The 19526-nt window shown below is 43.3% G+C and overlaps 1 protein-coding gene across 6 annotated transcripts in view; it reads right to left on the bottom strand.

The window, feature by feature from the left end:
- Nucleotides 1–961: 961 nt before the first annotated feature.
- The window catches only part of PTPN11 (protein tyrosine phosphatase non-receptor type 11), an 81671-nt gene continuing 63106 nt past the window's right edge, over nucleotides 962–19526 (bottom strand). For 5 of the 6 annotated variants that reach the window (XM_027575453.2, XM_027575454.2, XM_027575448.2 and 2 more), the window contains 6 exons: nucleotides 18602–18768; nucleotides 17582–17649; nucleotides 16927–17078; nucleotides 7625–7737; nucleotides 5711–5812; nucleotides 962–5003 (listed from right to left, as the gene is read on the bottom strand). In XM_027575453.2, coding sequence (XP_027431254.1) covers nucleotides 5743–5812; nucleotides 7625–7737; nucleotides 16927–17078; nucleotides 17582–17649; nucleotides 18602–18768 — 570 coding nt within the window. In that variant the 3' untranslated portion in view covers nucleotides 962–5003; nucleotides 5711–5742. The remainder of the gene's footprint in view (nucleotides 5004–5710; nucleotides 5813–7624; nucleotides 7738–16926; nucleotides 17079–17581; nucleotides 17650–18601; nucleotides 18769–19526) is intronic. The other variant, XM_027575449.2, reaches the window with a different exon arrangement.

Here is a 19526-nt window from a genome sequence, read left to right as displayed (position 1 = left end):
ATGGGGAATGAGGCGTCTCCAGGCCGCCGGCGCACCCAGCACCTCCTCTGGAACCCCAGAGGGTCACCACCACGGTAAAGCACAGAGCCCTTCCTCATAATCCTCATCGTTTGGAAGTAGTTGTCTCATCTCTGTCTTTCCTGCTGTCTGGGCAGCCTGCATCTTCAAGCACCGCCTGTATCCGTTAGAATTTCTGCCTTCTGACTCGTGCAAGGCCCAGCTCCCACTAGAATGCCACCCCTGGGAGGGTGGCCACCATGTCTGTCTCAGTCACCGCTTGGCGCGAGTCTAGCACAGGGGAGGCGTCTGGCATTGCCCAGGGACTCCCTATTTTGTGAATGGCTAGAGGACTGGTCTCACCAACGAAACCAGCTGAATCTGACTGATAGGCGTTAAGTAACTCGGTTGAGACCGAGAGGACAATAGTGTTTCACAGTGTAAATGAGTAATATGAATCTCTCCTTAGATTTACAGCAGAGAACTGAGAACTACCTGTTTTGTTTCTTATAAAATGATTTCTTTCTGCCACTGTTCATGCAGTGCTGTCGGAAGCAGCAAATGGCCTTGTTTGCTTGTAGCCTAAATCTATTCTCAAGGGACAAGCTGGTGTCCTGTGGTATACAATTTACTCCTACCAGCCTCCTCTGTCATCTGCTCTCCATATCCCCACCTGGCACCATTTACATTCAGTTTGTATGTTTCCTGATCATTTCCTGTATGTTTCACAGACATACTTTCTATTCGTTACTCCTCAGTTCTTGCAAATAGAATCCCCTGCCTCCGGAAGCTATTCATTGAGTGGGTGCTCAATAAATGCTTGAGGAACTGACTCATGTATTCTGTATTCCAAGTTATCCTCTAGATAAGAGCTGCTAAATGTCAGCATTTGGCCAGTATAAGAGGTTGAGTGACCTATAATCCCAGTTTTTCTTGGACATTTCCAATGAAGTAAATGACTAAATACCATAATATAAGAAAATGGTTTTATTCCTAATTTTTAGTTCCCATACAGTTTACAAATACACGTTTACTCTGATAATACAGCTTTGCAACTAGCAACGCAGTTGAACTAACACCCATAAATACAGGTGGGGAGACAATTAACATCCACTAATGTTTCTCTACATAAACTATTCTTTCCATGTCATTTTTTAAAAACAATTGCAAACAGACTACATAATACGTGGGCAAAAAGGCAATTAAGTGAATCTCTTGAAACACTAAATGTATAATAAACAGTGCATATTATCAACATTTACATGATTCACATCAAAATGATGACATCCTAAAATGTATTCCTTTTAAAGGATAGATTTATCAATAAAATATTACATATCTTTTAATACTCTGGTACAATACTTCATATACTGCAGGAAAATTAAATGTAGGTCTAGTCATCAGCTTAATAAAGGATCCTTTTCCGTTAGCTTTTATTAATAAAAGATCACAATTATGTCATAAATAAACAGGCAAATTATTAATTACATGATTTGAGGTTTAGGATGAAAACTTGTAGAAATTAGTTTGATATACAGTAAAGTTATACAACACACTAAAACCAACTGTTTAATATTTTTGCCTTGTGTGAACTGCCCATAGTGAAAAAAGAACAAACTTTTCAATGATGGAAGATACAATAAACTGTATTTTGGAACTTATTTTTCAAGAGGAAGAGGGAGAAAGGTTTCAACAACATTAAGGGCTAATACAGATCCTAATAAAGGCATCTTGAAATCAGGGAGGCCATGTGCTTGCTATATAAAACTTTATTCCCCCAACAACATACAGAAAACAGAAACTGTACTGGGTGTGTCCTTATGTCTACAGTCTAAGTTCCCCTTATGGATTAATAAGCTACAACAAAACACTTCACAATTGCATACTCTTTCCACATTCCCCCTGAACTAGAAATAACCCAGGATGTCATATTAGTTCTTCAGATCCCCAGTAAAATAGCCCCTAAAAATAATCTCGATAATCTTCTTGGCTGTTCCAAAGCAACTAGGCTCCATAAAGAAAGTACAAACACCAAGAAAGTCATACGGCAATTTTCTCATCCCCATTTAGCCGCATCTGAAAAGTCACGGATTCAGTGGGAGAGAGGTCCATGATTTTCAGGAGGGTCACACACTGGAGGTGAGGTGTCTTATTTATTTATTTAAAAAAAAAACAAAAACTCTTAAGACTCTGAAATTTGGCTTTTTAAAAAAACCCCAATACCATGTGTCAGATAATTTCTTCACCCCAAATATAAAACCCTATGCTTATCATTTTAAAATACTCAACCAGCTACGGGATGTTGTGCAAATTTAATGCCTACCAGCAACCCAGGAGCAGACTGCATCCCTGTATCTATCACACCTACTTGCCAGGTAACCTGATTCAACCTACTCAAGTTCTGACTGCGCTGGCCCCTCACCCTCTGACCTCCTCACAAACCACCTCTTTGGAACTTTCATTTCCACTACTTTTTAACACCTGCACCTCCAGCTCCCCACATCTTCACGGCCTCTCTTCCTGATTCCAACTCGGGGAGAGCAATCTCATCTGAGAACCTGCAATCCCCTTTTCACCAGACACATGGCAAACTTCAGCAACCTCAGGACTACTACAATCTTGTCTTGGCAGAAGTTTACATAACATGATAGTTTGCTGACTTCGTGGAGGGAAATCTAAATGAAATCAATGTCCGGTAACAAACAAAGATAGCCGAGATCAGGCGTTTCTGTTCCAAGCACAAAACAACTTGATCTTAAGCTACAGGCAGAGACGTTAATGCAGCAGATATATCTGTATAATCAAACCCTTGTATGCTGGTGAAAGACTTGGCCCCCAAAGTCCAGAGTCTCAACTATACCACAAAATCAAGGCAAACTAGAAAATTTCAATGTGACAATGCAATAAAAAGAAGAGGATTCAAGATCCTCGTTGCAAATACTGAACTGGAAGCTCTTTCTTTACAGGCTTGACAAGAAGACAGTAGTTACTGACATTCCCCTTAGAAGGTAATTACCTCTGGGCCACACCTGCGTTCTAGAGCCATTCTAGGCTCAACGGGGGTGTGTGGGTGTGTGTGTGTGGGGGGGGGGTGGGTCAATGTGCATTTTGTCTGTGAAAATGGCAGCGGAGGCAGTCCCCAAACTACCTCAAGGTTTCACGGGAGGTAAAGACCTCAGAACGGAAGTACTACCGGGGCTGGATCGGGAGCCAAAGCAAGAAGAATCTGCGTGAGGAGACCGTAAACTTATGGCCAAGTCACCGTGGCATTTTATTATCTTTACAAAGTCAACCAATGACACTTTCATTGAAACATACTCACTGAAGGCTGATTCCATACACGGGGCAAAGAGGATGTCTTTGGAGAAGGCACTTCAGGTAGAACGGTAGCAAATCTTACTGCTTGATTAGAACCAAAATGAGCTACTGCTAATTCAGTCTGAGGCGCGGCCTCGTGGGGAGCGCCCCCTCTGGGCTGCAGCCTGCCTGAAACCACGGGCAGGGAGGGAGCACTGCCCTCTGCGGCAGCCCCGGGACAGGACAGTTCTGCTTTCAGATGCTCTGCCCCCTCAACACATCCACCCTTACAAGACCAGTTTCCCCAAATGATGGCTCAGAAAATATGCTCAGAGCCAGAAGTGGTTCAAGAAGCTTCTAGAAGGCCCTCTATTTCTCAGTTTGACTTCCAGCTTACACCAGCTATTAGAAGCAGCTCCCATTTCCCAACGTCACCAGCAGCTTCTACTTTTGCTAACGACTGCTGTTTTCCTGTGACACTGGTTCTGACAAGCCTATTACTCTGGGGGGCCCCCCGTGAATCACACCTCCGCTTCATGCCCTCGTGCCACTCCCCCTTCCTGAATCTGGGCTGGGCCTGTGATGCTTTAATCAATAGAGGGCAGTAGAAGTTCTGGGTTTAAGTCCTAAGGAGGCCTGGCCATTGCTGCTTGATACCCTTGGGAGCTCTGAGCTGCCATGTAAGCGGTCCAGCTACCCTGCTGGCGGGGCCACTTGGAGCCACTGCATGGAGGAGAGGCCCGGGGACCTGCAGAGAGAAGCCCAGCCGTCCCAGTGTCTTTGGGCAACCAGCTGACCACACACACACACCAACACCAGCGAGAGGACAGGAACAGCTCAGCTGAGCCCAGGCCAGATTGAAGAACAGGGAAGAGGCAAACTAAAGAAGTATGGTTTCAGCCACTACATTTTGGGGTGGTTTGTCACCAACAATCGATAACCACGACACTGGCTGGTTATCCACAGATGCGTTTTTTTTTTTTTTTTCTAAATACAAGACGATGACTCAAATGAAAAGAAAATATGACAAACATTTTCCCACCACCTCCTCAGCCAACAGGCTGAATGGTAACTGGTCATCCGCTAAGAAGAAAACACACCTTTTCTCCCAAGTTTCCATGATTCTTTTTTCCCATGATTTTTTAATGGCAATGCAAAGGTAAAAGTCGACTTCTGACAGTCTGGGGCCACTGGCTTAATGATCATTTAGCCAAAAAAAGAGGCCATCAAATGAATTTTCCACTACTGGATAAGCAATGACAAATGAAACTCTTCTCACACCCACGGGATGTTGTCACCTTTCCCAAAACGTTCTTCCTCTTATAAGTGCCCTGTCATCCCTCACAAAGAGAAAAATAATTGAATTTTTAAGGTTATAAAAAGAAAAGAAAATGCCAATAAGTAGAATTTGAATCACCGTCATCTGTAAAATATAGAGCACAACTAACTGCTTCCTCAATTTAAAATAAAATTCTATAAAATATCACACTGTCTACATTGGAGAGATGATTTCTTCTTATCTGAGGAAATGAGTAATTGGTAATCAGGTATTGTTGAGTTAGAATACAGTGGTCTTTAAATGGTTTCGAATTTTGCTTATCCAAAGGTAGTCAACCACAACACAAGCCTTCCAAATTCAAATTCATTCTTCACATATACTTTCTTGCATCTGGTCTTGATCTTTTTAGGGAGAGGGTAAAGGTCCACATCTGGGGAAGAAATAAGTTAGAATTTTTAAGGAGCACACATCTAAAAGTTTCTCAAGGCATTAAACCATTTTTCAAGCAGATTTATAGCTTTTAAAGACACTACCCATTGAAATGGGAATTTTACCATGCAATACTGAAACCGTGAGTTTCCAACATGCATCACAAAGTGGGTCACTGTCTACAAAGGTGACTGACAGGGAAGAGGCGAGAGGAGTTCTCAGCGACAGAGCTCCCAGGGATGTGGAGGTGAGAGGGGCGCAGGCCCGGGGAAGCCAGAGCCCTGGGTCATACACCCCAGCAGGGGCCAAGGGGGAAGAGAACTCGGGCATCCTGATGCCAAACCTCCAGAGCTGTGTCCCCCCACTTCCCGGGTCCCCACAGATCATCTCCCAGCACAGCTCGGGTTAACTGACTCTAATACAAATGGAAGGGGCAATGACACCGGCTCTTCCTCACCCGTACCAGCCATCTCTCCATAATGAAGTACCAGCTTGGCCCCTCCCAGAATTAATTCTGTATTTGGTTTCAATCCTTAAGGAACTTGAAAATAAATCCAGCTTAGAAAAAAGGAGTTTAGGAAGAGAAAAAAGAGGGTGGTTTGTAAAACTTCGTTATGCTGCCCCTCGCTAGAACACTCACAAATGATCTGCCTGCTTAAAAACGCCACAAATGGTATAAACAACCGGTGAGCACTACCATTTAAATACCTAGGTCTGTGCTGAAGTCCTGGTGGGTGTTCTCATCTGAAGCTTTTCTGCTGCTGCATCAGACCAACGTTTTCATAGACTCTAGCATTATCTTCTCTCATTCTGAAAAGAAAAAAAAAAAAAAAGGCAAGAAAACATGAATAAAACGCCGACCATGCTGTCCAAGCTCGCACGGTATTTATAAAGCACATACTCCATTCTTTGAGGACCCGATACGGTGCAGACTCAGGCCCCAGGAGCTGCGTTCTAGGACAGGCTGTAAGACATAAACATACAGCAATATCAAGCTCAAAGTGGAGTAAGAGCCTCGAGTCCCCGTGCTCTCTGGGGCTGGAGGAAAGCGAGCCTTTCTTCTGGTGGGCAGAGCAAAGGAGGCCTATACGATGAGGCCTTTGAGTAAGACCTTCAAGCAGGGTAAGACGAGAGCACACAGAAAGGACAGGTGTTCATTTCAAGCAGAGGGATCCTAACGGGCAAGAGGTCCAAGGAAGGAAAGTGCAGGAGCAGTGAGACCCACAGACCCAATGTAGCCCCGAATCCAGCTACATGAAGGGGAACAGTGAGGGTGAAGCTCAGTGGTGGTGCAGGGTTCTGGGATGGAGGGCCAGTGCATCAGAAGCCAGACTCCATTCTGCTGAGCAGGGAGTGGAGATCAGCGCAGTCTTGGAGGGACAGGGGACCGAGCAGCCATAGATGCCAATCTGAGAGGGACAAGAAGGGGCTTGGGGTCCGGGGTATCCTGGGTTACACCCTGTAAGGAACATGATGGGAGTGGAGAGGCAGAGAACCTGCCGCACGGGGAGGCCACTGGCAATAAGGGAGTCGTCAGAGTTCATGAGCTCTGCCGATATTCGGGGAACGCTCTCTCTGGCCAGGACGCAGAGCCCTGACGAGCTGGTGCCACGGCAAATGACTGCAGATAGCAATTTAAAATATCAACACTCCCCCTCAGTCCACCGGGAAAGGAAAAAGCAGGCAGAAGGAAGAGGCAGGTTGGTGGAGAGAATACTTTTGCTGTATAATTTCATTTCAATGTTAACTAGAAGCCAAATGTAAATACAAGCCTCATATTTGCTATCTAAAACGTGCATATAGAGTATTAAAGTCAGCAGGGCTTTAAAAATCCACATCAGAAGCAAACAGAGATAAGACTCTTGGGGGAAAATAAAAAGTAAATGTTATACCACAGACTACCTTAGAATATGGAGAAAAATAATAATTTACGACTGCAGTTCACATAATCAATTTAACAAATGTTCTCCTAACACGTTTTAGCTTACACAGGGGTTGACAAAGTTCTTGTGAAAAGGATCAGAGGGTAAATAATTTAGTCCCTGCAGGCCATACTCAGTCTCTGGCATATAATATTCTTTGTGCTGCCGTTTTATTTATTTATTTATTTTTTAAATATAACACCTTAAAAACCATTCATGAGCTGTACAAAAACGGGGCATGGCCAGAATCTGTCCTGGGGGCTGTAGTTTGCAGACTCTTGGTTTAAAGGCTCAAAGTAGATGTCTGTTCTCTGTTGACCAGAAAATTAACAGATCATGATGGTGTCGGGACATTAATGGTCAACTTATTTACTTTTACTAAGCAAAAAGTCTTAACACAACCAAAGGGGTGTTACCCACTTTTGTTGTCCATCATTAACAACACCCCATAAAAAGGAAATTTAAGATTCTTCTTAGAGAACCACCACTTGATATACTGACAACCTCACATAATCACAGCTACTGTACCAATCAGCCTTTGGTTTAGGTGAATTAAAATTTAGTTTAGAAAGCCCCTGACACACTCGCTAATCAGCTGGGCAACAATAATGACAGGTGTGTGCTGCAAAGACCTGCTGTTTTTTAAGCTTTTCTATAGGACTGTGTTCAGGTAGAAAGAATTTCCTTCATTATTACTTACTCTGCACAAGATGGTGTTGGCGTACAAGGCGGGAGGGGACTCTGATCTCCACTTGTCTGGTCCGTTAGAGAATACTTAATATTTGTATATTCATGCCCTTTCCTCTTGCTTTTCTGAAAGGTGAAGATTGCATATATAAGGAATTGGGACTTTTTTAAAGGGAAAAAGAAACAACGAAGGCATTTTACCAAAGACAGACAGACAGACAGGCAGACAGAAAGGTTGGACCCTAAATAATGATATGTTGATCAAATGTCAGGGAATTCACCTCAATGTAAATAACACCATACAAGTGAAAAGTACTTTTGAACCATACAATTCAAAAGCAGAGTCATGCATTAACAACTTAGTATGTTAAATCAAATGTATCTATTTCTGAGCTAAGAGAGAATTCTCACTTTCTTTGCCACATTAACATCTAATCATTTCATAATTCACTTGCAACACATTTAATGATTCTCAGATAAACAGTTGGGAAAAGAGTTCCAGAAATAAATTCACTCCAAGTAAAAACGGCCCACAGGTACAGAAGATGGTAGCGCTTTATTGTCTCTTCCCCGCCTCCCACCTCCAGCCCAGAAAGGACCCTAGCACCTTTAAAACTTCATTTTTGGCTCTAATGATACTCTTGAAAAAAAAAAAATTGGCAAGGAAAACCAGCAGAATGTAATCTCATTACAGATGCAGAGTGAACTATATTTGGTAGGAGTCCCGGTTAGATGATTTATCACTCTTCACTCTTAAGTTCACCTAAAAACAACCAATTCTGAAAATCGAACCCACCAATCATCATTATATAATGTTGCCTTCATTCTAGGATTATTCAAGAAAACCAGCATATTAGAAAGGGTGCCCACATCAAATACTGACATGTAGCAGAGACTTCCATTTGCCGCTGAGAGGGTAAATTGGTGTGCCGTTTGTCCGAACTCGCAATACTAACCAGTTAGTGTCCAGTAGTAGCAAAACTATATTCGACAACCTTGAACATTCGCTTCTTGAGAAACTCATACACAGAAGCCTAAAAGGCCTGTGAAAGGATGTCTAGTGACACGTTACTCTTAATAATGTCTACACCAAGAGAATGAATCAATGTGATGTGTTCCTATCGTGAAATAATCTGCAACAGTGAAGAGAAGCAACAAAAAGAGAGACTGTGTGTGTATCAAAACAGGTGTTATAATCAATGTTAAGTGGAAAAACACAAATTACAGAACAATAAAACAGTATGATACCATCTGGCTGAACATTCTAAACATATAAAACAATGTTATCTACTATGTGTAGATTACTGGTATTTGTATTTTAAAATATAAAAAGATACTGCAAGCAGGGGTACCTGGGTGGCTCAGCTGGTTGGGCGTCTGACTTTGGCGCATGATCTCAGGTCCTGGGATCGAGCCCTGCATCTAGCTCCCCACTCAGTGGGGAGTCTGTTTGACCCTCTCCCTTTGCAACCCCCCTTGCTCGCACTCTCTCTCTGTCTCAAATGAATAAAATCTTTAAAAAAAAAAAAAAAAAAGACTGCAAGCCTAGTGATTGCCCTGGGGTTCCAAGGATAGAAATGAGGGGTGCACTTGTGCTGGCAGCTGTACCTGCCACATTTGATTGCTGTTATAAAAGGAAAAAGTGGGGCACCTGGCTGGCTCACTCAGAAGAGTGTGTGACTCTTGATCTTGGGGTCGTGAGTTAGAGCCCTACATGGAGTGTAGAGATTAGTAATAAATAAATAAGTAAATAAATGGGAAAAAACTTGGACGAAATGTGACAAAACAAAATGTCCAATTATAGGTATAGTACTATTAAATTTTTTTCAAAATGAAACATAAAACAAATTTAAATTCACTGGTGAAGGTTCTTCTTCCTCTCCTTACTCAAAACTCACCCCAAAACAACAGCAGAAAATCTTATTTCACATACAACAAGAGTTGCTACGACTCCAACCTATAAACTCTAAAGCATCTCTGTGACCATATATAAACATGGGACCAAAATAAAAAGGAAGCTGGACAGCCTAAGAGATTCACTGTCTGACTCTCCACAGAAAAAGCTTGACATGAACAGGCAGCTAGCTGCTTGCTGTCCGCTTCATCGTGCTATCTGCAACCGTGTGGGAAAAGGAAACGTCCTAAAGGACAACTGGGTGTCCGGGCCCCTGGATGACCCCGTGGAGCCAAGCTGCCCACTTCCTTCTCAAATGGCCTGCCAGCTCGGATTTTTACGTTAGAAGAGAAATGAGCTTCTATCTTGTTGAAGCCACTATTATTTAGACTCTGTTAAAGCAGCCCAACCAGTTTGTTAAGTGACCAAACAGCCATCACGGAACTTATAGTCTAGGGAAGAAGTTGCAAAAAAGAAATCCAAGGAGATTTGTTTTGCTTACTCTACACAGTATTTTAACGTTTTGAACAACTGTTTTTAAAAATCGAAAGGCCTTAAAAAGCAGCCACAGATTTTTAGCACTGAAATACTGACATCCACAAGAAATAATTTTTTAAAAGCTAGAATTTAAAATGAAATATTAAGTGGAAGACCTGGCAGAGAACATCCTTATTTTAAAACTTATTCTGGACAGTTGGACACCGACTCTTGGTCTCAGTTCAGGTCTTGATCTCAGGGTTGTGAGTTCAAGCCCTGTATTGGGATCCACACTAGTGTGGAGCCTTATTAAAATAACTTAAAAAAGGGGCACCTGGGTGGCTCAGTTGGTTAAGTGTCTGCCTTCGGCTCGGGTCATGATCCCGGGGTCCAGGGATCAAGCCCCACGTCGGGCTCCCTGCTCAGCAGGGAGCCTGTTTCTCCCTTTCCCTCTGCCTGCCACTCTGCCTACTTGTGCTCTCTATCTCTCTGTCAAATAAAAAATTTAAAAAAAAAAATCTTAAAAAAAATCACTTAAAAAAAAAACAACAAAAAACCTTAATCTGCAGTTGAAAAATCCTAACTCTTTTTTTTTTAAAGATTTATTTATTTATTTTGAGAGAGTAAGAATGAGAGAGAGAGAGAGAGAGCACATGAGAGGGGGAGGGTCAGAGGGAGAAGCAGGCTCCTCGCCGAGCAGGGAGCCCTATGCAGGACTCGATCCCGGGACTCCGGGATCATGACCCGAGCCGAAGGCAGTCGCTTAACCAACTGAGCCACCCAGGCGCCCCTAACTTGTTTTTTTTTTTTTTAAATAAAAATGTGAAATATACAATCAATAAGTTGAAGCATAAGCTTGCTTTGTACTCAACACTTTTTTTTTAAATTGTGGTTAAAAAAAACAACAGATAACATGAGATACCGGCTCTTGACAAAATTTGGAGTGTACAATGCAATACTGTCAAGTATATGCTATCGTTGTGCAGCAGGCCTCCAGAACTTTTTCATCTTATATGACTAAAACTCTACCCACTGAACAGCAACCCCATTTCTCCCTCCCTACTACTTTCTTGAAAAAAAAAAAAGTATTTCTACATAAAGTGATTATAAAAGAATTTTCTAATACAAACGAGACAGGAATTATTTCAACGAATTAAGTCACTCAAGGAAAAGCATAAAAATGTTGGAGCTTCTTAGCTTATTAAGAAAGAACAAGAAATAAAACTGATTCACAAATCAGATGAGTTTATTTCTCAGTACTGTGACAGCCCAGGCTGTCTGTACAGTACAAGAAAAAAATCTCAGGGGATAGGGGTTATTTTGATTTTAGGGGGGTGGAGGGAGATTTGTTACAGAGCCCTAAAGAAATGGTCTGAAATTGATCTATCCTTCACCTGAATTCAAGGACATAGCAGAGTTACCAAACCTTTTGTAATATTTATATTAAATCTTATGGGCTTGACAGTTCATACAGTCAAGGTTGAGAGGAGGGTCCAACCACAAGTCTCGAAAATCATCTGGCATTAAATATCCTGCCATGTGAAGTAACTGCAGTCCATTCTTAAACTGTAAATTACAAAAAAACCCTGTGGTGCCCGGCTGGCTCACTTAGAGCATGCGACTCTTGATCTCGGGGTCGTGAATTCGAGCCCCATGTTGGGCACAGAGACTACTTAAAAAAAAAAATTAAGACTACAAAATAAAGCATATATTAATTAAAAAAAAAAGAAAGAAAGAAAAGCCCCAAAGCCAAGAGCAGGAAGAAAGGATCAAATGAAAACGCTCTAGGGGCATCTGGGTGGCTCAGTCAGTTAAGTGTCCAACTCTTGATTTTGGCTCAGGTCATGATCTCAGGGTCGTTGAGATCAAGCCCCATGACATTCCATGCGGGGAGCAAGAAGCCTGCTTAAGATTCTCTCTCCCTACTATGGACTCCAAGAAACAAACTGAGGGTTTTGGGGGGGAGGGTGGAGGGATGGGTTAGCCCGGTGATGGGTATTAAGGAGGGCACGTATCACATGGGGCACTGGGTGTTATACGCAAACAATGAATCATGGAACACTACATCAAAAAAAAGATTCTCTCTCCCTCTCCCTCTGCTCCTCCCCTCCCCTGCTTGTGTGCACGCACACTCTGTCAAAAAAATAAAAAGAAAAGAGAAAAAAACAGGATAAATAAATAGAGAGAAGAGACAAATCTTCCCTACAAAGGAATTCTAAATAAGTTATGTAGAAACTAACCCTTTCTAGATGCTGGAGCTTAATTCCTCCCCTTCCTTTGGGTATGGTCTGCACTAGATGACTCACTTCCAAAGAACAGAGTAAGGACAAGGAAAAAGAGTCACTGTTACAGTGAGAGAAACCTGGCAGACACCACCCAAGCCTAGTGCTGAAGGTTAATATCCCCAGGCCATGTTGTTATCAAGTGCCCCTTGAGTGATGAGAAGGGCACCTCGCAACTCACCTTATTGGTACTCTGCCCAAAAATCCATTACTCTAATCAAATCACAAGAAAACGTCAGACAAACCCACACTGAGGGGAATTCTACAAGATACCTGACTAGAACTCTTCAGAAGCGTCACGGTCGTGAGAAACAAAGACTAAGAAACTAGTACCGACCCAGAGGGGCAGTAAATTCAATGTGGGATCCTGGACAGGATCCTAGAACAAAAAAAGGGCATTCGTGGGAAAACTGGTGAAATCCAAATAAATTGCAGAGCTTGGTTACCAGCAGTACATCGGGGTTAACGATTTAGTTTTGATAAAAGTACCACAGTTATACAAGATGGTAACGTTACAGAAAATGGATGATGCACACACAGGAACTCTGTATTGTCTTTGCAACTTTTCTAGAAGTTTACATATTATTCCAAAATAAAAAGTTAATTTAAAAAAACTACTGGAGGAGAGTATGTGTGTGTGTGTGTGTGTATATACCTCATATAATATATAAACCTCATATAAATACGAGGTTGTATAGCAAGAGTTCAACTAGAGCACTAATTAATTAGCAATTAGCCATACAAATAATGCTATACCAGTACAAATAAGCACAGCCAGTACCCAGATCTTGGCTTCAAAATACCACTCTACAACAAAGAGAATCAGGGCTCCTATGAAAAACAGCTGGGAAAGTACACGATGAGTCTTCATATTCTGGTGTCAAAAAGTATAAGGAAGTGAGATGGGGGCGCCTGGGTGGCTCAGTCGTTAAGCGTCTGCCTTCAGTTCAGGTCATGGTCCCAGGGTCCTGGGATCGAGCCCCGCATCGGGCTCCCTGCTCCGCAGGAAGCCTGCTTCTCTCCCTCCCTCTGACCTTCCACCCCGCTCTTGTTCTCACTCGCTCTTTCTCTCTCAAATAAATAAATAATCTTTAAAAATATAAGGAAGAAACTAAACAAATGAACGGGGGCGGGGGGACGCAAACAAAGAAACAGACCTCCGCCCCCCCAAGAAACAGACTCAACTACAGAGCCCACTGATGGTTACCAGGGGGGTGGGGGATGGGTTAACTAGGTGAGGGGATCAAGGAGGGCGCTTGTGAGGAGCACCCAGGGTTGTACGTAAGTGCTGAATCAGTAAATTCTACACCTGAAACCAATTTTACACTGTATGTTAACTGGAATTTAAATAAAAACGTCATTTTAAAAAAAGGAAGCACTCAAAAATAGGAACTATCAAAAGGACACAAGGACCAATTTGAAGAGGTGCCCACTAGCCAAATTTGGGACAATTTAAGCAACAAAATAAATAGTAGTAATGGACTATCACCCATTCTGACATGAATGAATGAATGATGAATGAATGAATGAATGAATGAGAAGGGAAAGCTCTTCTTTAGAGAAGGCTCCCACCTAATAAATGAAAAGGGAATTAGGATCTACAGCCATACCACCCTGAACGCACCCAATCTCGTCTGATCTTGGAAGCTAAGCAGGGTCAGGCCTGGTTAGTACTTAGATGGGTAAAGGGAATTATGGAAGTAGGAAATCACCACTGGGCAGATATCACAGGAGTAATTTTTCCAGGCAAGAATAGTGAATACATGTAAAATCAGTGGGCAAAAGGTATGATGGAAAGTAGGTTATTTATACAGTCTCAAACATCTTCCTATAAGATAGTAATTAAAAAGGGGGAACTCGTCACTGTACAGTGGAGAAAGAGAACACTGCCAGTCGATGAAACACATCAACAGAGGTGCTCCTGATGGGAGGTAGCAGGATGCAATATCACTTCTGTGCCAGTCCTGTCAAAAACACAAGACCTGAATGTAATCGAGGAAGCACATCAGACAAATCCACATTGAGGCTCATTCTACGAAATAACTGGCCTGAACTCTTCAAAAATGGCAAGGTCGAGGAAGATGAAGACTGAGAGACTGTCCCAGATGAAAGTAAAGATACTTGACAACCACATGCACCAGGGGACCCTGGACCACAGAAAGACCGGAGGAGGACAAACTGGCAAAATTTGAAGATGGTCTGCAGATTAGAAAACTGCTGTACCGATGCGAACTCCCTGGTTCTGACCATTTCACGATGGTTAGGTAAAAGAATGTCTTCATTTCTAGGACGTACACATCAGAGTATTAAGAGGCAAGGGCGCACAAATGTTGGCAACTTACAAGCATTTCATTTTTAAAAGTACATATTGTATATAGAGAGAGAAAATACAAATGAATGATAAAGTGTGTTAATATGTTAACAGGGTGAAGGGAATTCCATACACTGTTTTTGCAAATTAAAAAAAAAATTCAATACTGTTAAGTGGAAGTTAACAAAGAAATCTACTTTCAAGTAAATGGCAGAGTGTGGGAAGAATCCTTTATAAAAACTTGAGAATTTTCTCAAGCTCGCCTCACTTGCACCTTCCCCTGGACGCCTCCCTGTCTCTGCTTCGCCTCCTCCTGGCGCCACTTCCTGCTTCCTTCCCCCGGCTCACCACCCCTGACGCACTCTCTTTTTTCATTTACCCTCTTTCGCAAATTCCTTCAATCCCGAAGGTCCTTAACTCTTTAGAATTGTGGAAATGATGGTATTTAAAAGGCTTAGCCAATGATCCTACATGAGTTTCATTCTTTTGCTTAATTTAAAACTCAGGCGGCTTCACTGTTTAAGGAACATGTTCTGTTTTTGTCTAGCTCCTCCTGACCCCCAAAAACAGCAGTGATAAAGGTATTTTTAAAGGAGCTCCTAAATCCAAATTACAACTTGAGATTTAGGGTCAGAGAGACTATATATGGTAACGAGAAGATGCGAAGTGCTATCAAGGATGGGAGGGGAAGGCCCTCAAGTCGCCAAAACAAGGATAAATGACAAAGCTTCTAAAAGAAATAGAGCTTTTCCCCTAGGTTTCTAAACAAGATTACATCATATGCCTCAAGATATTCCTGAATTTGTACCAACTGTGTTTATACTATGTTTATAAATACTCTTTGTATTTATTAGGAGGTCCTTCTCTTTGGGCAACTTTATGCTTTAACTATTCCTGGCCCAAATTCAGTATAACCGGAAGACAAATAGAAAAAAGCCTATAGTGGGGCACCTGGGTGGCTCAGTTGGTTAAGTGTCTGCCTTCGGCTCAGGTCATGGTCCCAGGGTCCTGGGATCGAGTCCCGCATCAGGCTCCCTGCTCAGCGGGGAATCTGCTTCTCCCTCTCTTGCTCCCCCTGCTTGTGCTCTCTCTCTCAAATAAATAAAATCTTTAAAAAAAAAAGAAAGAAAAAAGAAAATAGCCTATAGTAACCATCTAAATATTTCACAACACTTACGATAACACCAAGTCAGATTTAAAGCACGAAAGGTCAAAACTGTACTTTGTTGATTATTTGACCTTACATATCTATACATACACTATTGCTGAAGATGTTTTTGTACAATGAAACAATCTAGTGTTCGGGGTTTTTTTTTTTTTAAGATTTTATTTATTTATTTGAGAGAGAGCGGGGAAAGGAGCAGAGGGAGAAAGACAAGCAAACTCTGCACTGAGCGCAGAGCCCGATGCCAGACTCAGTCTCACAAGCCTGAGATCGTGACCTGAGCCAAAACCAAGAGTCGGATGCTTAATCAACTGAACCACCCAGGTGCCCCTCTAGTGTTTTTATGTGAACTGAGAACCTACGAAGCTAACTAACAGGTATCTTACTTTGGCTAGCCAAGCTTTGATAATGTGGCTGCCATTCTGCTAGGCTGGAAGTCTCACAATTTGCCAGCAGGTACCATTCTGAGAAGCCAGGTTCTCTGGAAGGCAATACACAGCGTAAAGCAGGCAGGCAGGTATCCGTGCTGTTTAGACACTTCCTTGTCTGCAGCAGAGCAGCAGGGCTGGGGGGGGGGGGGGGGGGGGGGCGGGGAACGCCCAGATCCCCAAAGGAGCAGTCTCCTCATTTTCCTCCTCTCAGCATATTCCTAATTAACTCAGCTTTGTGTCTGTTATGAATAGCTTCAAATGGAAAGGATCCAACTCCACATTCTTCTTCATTATGCATGGCTTATTAAAATTGAAGTTTCACTGTTTCCAACTCAACCAAGTTGATGGTTCAAACTGCTGTGTGCTACGAAGAGTGAAGCATTCGTTTAAGAGATGGGATCCGGATAAAGACAGTCCGGATCTAAACCGGAACAGGCTGGACACTTCGAGGCTTTCAGTTCCAAACTTGCTGTGTGAAAGTCCTGGAGTCTGTCTGGGAAAAATCCTAACCTTTCCATGGGGCAGTTCCCCAATCTGCCAGGCCAGGACGACAGCGGCTACCTCCCTAAGCTACCCGCTACTGAAATATCAGAATTGTGAAGAGAGGCCCTTCCTGGTTGGGAACGAATTTCCCATTCCCAAACAATGGCAGCTGTCTCTCAGAGGCCCATCCTGCTCAAAAGGAGAGCGTATCTGACTGAGCTGCCCAGAAAAGAAAATGAAAATCTGCACTCCAGCCCCTCCAGGATTGGTACCTGCTCTTCTTCAATCCTGCGTTGTAGTGTTTCAATGTAATGCTGGACGGCCATATAGATGAATCGGTACTGTGCTTCTGTCTGGACCATCCCTGACCTCTGAGACCGCACCATCTGAATGGTTTTGGGAACATCGATGTCACAGTCGACGCCTGCAAAGGAAGCAACATGAGGCACTAGGAGAAACCGCAGGGCCGGGGGATGAAGTGGTGTAATGCACAACTTTTAGCAGACTCAGAGATAGAGCAAACTTAGTCTTTAATGTTCTAACTGAACGTGTTCCAATGGCTACACTGGCCTTCTGACCAATACAAATGATTCCAGAAAATTACCTGAGAAAGTGTCGGAGGTCGGGACCCCCTCACTTTCCAACCCCATAACGTCCAGCCAGGATGAGGTGGGTGGGCAGAGACCACCACAGCACATTCAACAGAAGTCCCTGGCAGTGGGACACACACACTGCTCCTAAGCTTCATTTTATGTCAAAAGCTCAAAGAGAATGTTTTGTTCTCTCGTAAACACACTGAAAGTCAAAGTCTTCAGCCCAGATTTTGTGAAAATGTTTTAACATTCAAATTCTCTCCCCCGGGGCTATTTTCACTAGCACATAAACTAAAAACAGGAACTATCGCTTCTTGCCCTCCAGATGACCTACCTTTCTCTCTGATGACGTCAATGAGGATATCAATCACAATGAACGTCCCTGTACGGCCGATTCCAGCACTGGGGGCAAAAGGACAAAGAGCAATGACAGTGGAGTCGTCCATGGGGGTTTCGGACTCAAAACCAAGCTACTAATACTACCAGAAACAATGTCTGCTCTTGGGAGTATTTATAAGATTGTCTATTTGAATAGATTAGCTCAGCGCACGGGGCTTTGGAGTTGGTCCAACCTATACTTGGAGCCCAGCTTCTCCAGTACAATGTGCCTGAGGTAAGTCCTATACCTCTCTGGCCCTCAGTTTCCTCGTCAGTGAAATGGGGATAATGGTAAATACTTCACAAGGTTGTTGTGTGGCTCAAATGTTAGTAATGTATGGAAAACACTAAGCTCAGAGGCTGGAATGGAGCAAGTGCTCAATAAACAGTAGCTTTTAAAAAAGTGAATAAAGTTTCACACGCAGCTACTTGCCCAACGTATGGATGAGTTTTGGGAAACTAAACTTTCCCCGGTATAACCACAAAGCCCAGACTTGGGTGCCAGCAGGCTGTAAACCGTGGTAGAGGCCACGGGCGGGGCTCCAGAGGCCTGGGTGGGGAGTGGTCCAAATCTTTTGAAGCAAACAAGTGTCTTATGGGGGGGGGGAATGTATCTTATTTCTGTGGCAGAAGAGAATAGGATCACAATCAAAGCAATGAATTCTAAATCACCATATTTTTAAAAAAAAGCAAAAAACACAAGCCGACATTACGAGACTACGTAGGGGCTCCCTGAGAATAAGGATCAAGTTCACCACCCTCTGCCCGGCCACCGCCAATACCTGGCAGTCCTGTAGGACCCACAAGAAAAATACTCTGGGGTCAAAGTGTGCCTTAATGCAGTTTATGCGTGCCTCAAACAGAGATTAAATTTTTCTCACAGTTCAAGAGCTGGGCTGAGTAGGTAAAAGCAAGCCCTAGTGGCATTAAGAGCTGGGCCAGGCTGCTGCCCAGAGAGGGGGCAGGGGCCGGTCACCTGCAGTGAACTACCACAGGCCCTGCATCCATAATGCTCTCTTGCTTATGGTGGACCTCCTCCAGGAAGTCCAGCACGCCCCCAGGGTCACTGGGCACTCCGTGGTCCGGCCAGGTCCGAAAGTGGTATTGCCACACGGTTCTCTCTGTATTCCCCTGGAGTAGAGCCAAGAAAAACCAGAAAAGAATTAAATAAATCAAGAGGTTGAGGAATCACCCAGTTCTGATCTTGCCCAGACCTGATGTGAGCCAATGGAGCAGGCCAGCACTGAATCTCCTCATGCTCCATTTAAAACTAAGACGAGTTTCCCAATCATGTCTCCTTTTGGAGCTGGCTGAGCAATCCTGAAGGCAACTCTTTGCCTCTGTCCTAAGAACCAAAATGTCCGGTTCAGCAATTAGCTCCTCAGGAAGCTACAACCTGAGTCACCTTTCTGAATCCTCGGTGGCAGGCAATGTCCCCGTTCCTCGTCATCCGTGTGTCATCCAACTCAGGGGGCAACTGAAGCCTCTGGGACCTGGGGCTCTCTTCCCAGCAGATGAGGAAACAGCTATCCTTTCAAGACACGTGTTCCTTTGTCTTTTTACACCCAGCCCTCCTCCCCTCTCCCAAAACACCCACTTCTATTACTACCTCTTAGTGTTTTAACCTTCTGTTCAATGCAAAGTAGGTAGAAAGGCAAGCTTTGTGATCAGAAGGCTGGGTTTAGGCCCGAACCCCAGCATTCATAATCACTGTGGTCTCCACACATCTCTTAAGCCTCAATTTCTTCATTTGCAAAGAGGAATAATAATCTCTCTCACAATACCACTGAGAGGGATTAAACAAGACCAGTTAAACACACAGCCACTCCTTGGCAGCAATAAGAGACTCAGCCACCCGTGCTCTCCTGAGGAGAGGGATCATTCACAAAGGTCAAGACTAC

The sequence above is a fragment of the Zalophus californianus genome, chromosome 14, assembly GCF_009762305.2.
Source record: "Zalophus californianus isolate mZalCal1 chromosome 14, mZalCal1.pri.v2, whole genome shotgun sequence".
NCBI classification, from domain to species: Eukaryota; Metazoa; Chordata; class Mammalia; order Carnivora; family Otariidae; genus Zalophus; species Zalophus californianus.
The sequence above is the reverse complement of the archived record's forward strand: the minus strand, read 5'-3'. Positions and strand labels throughout refer to the sequence as shown.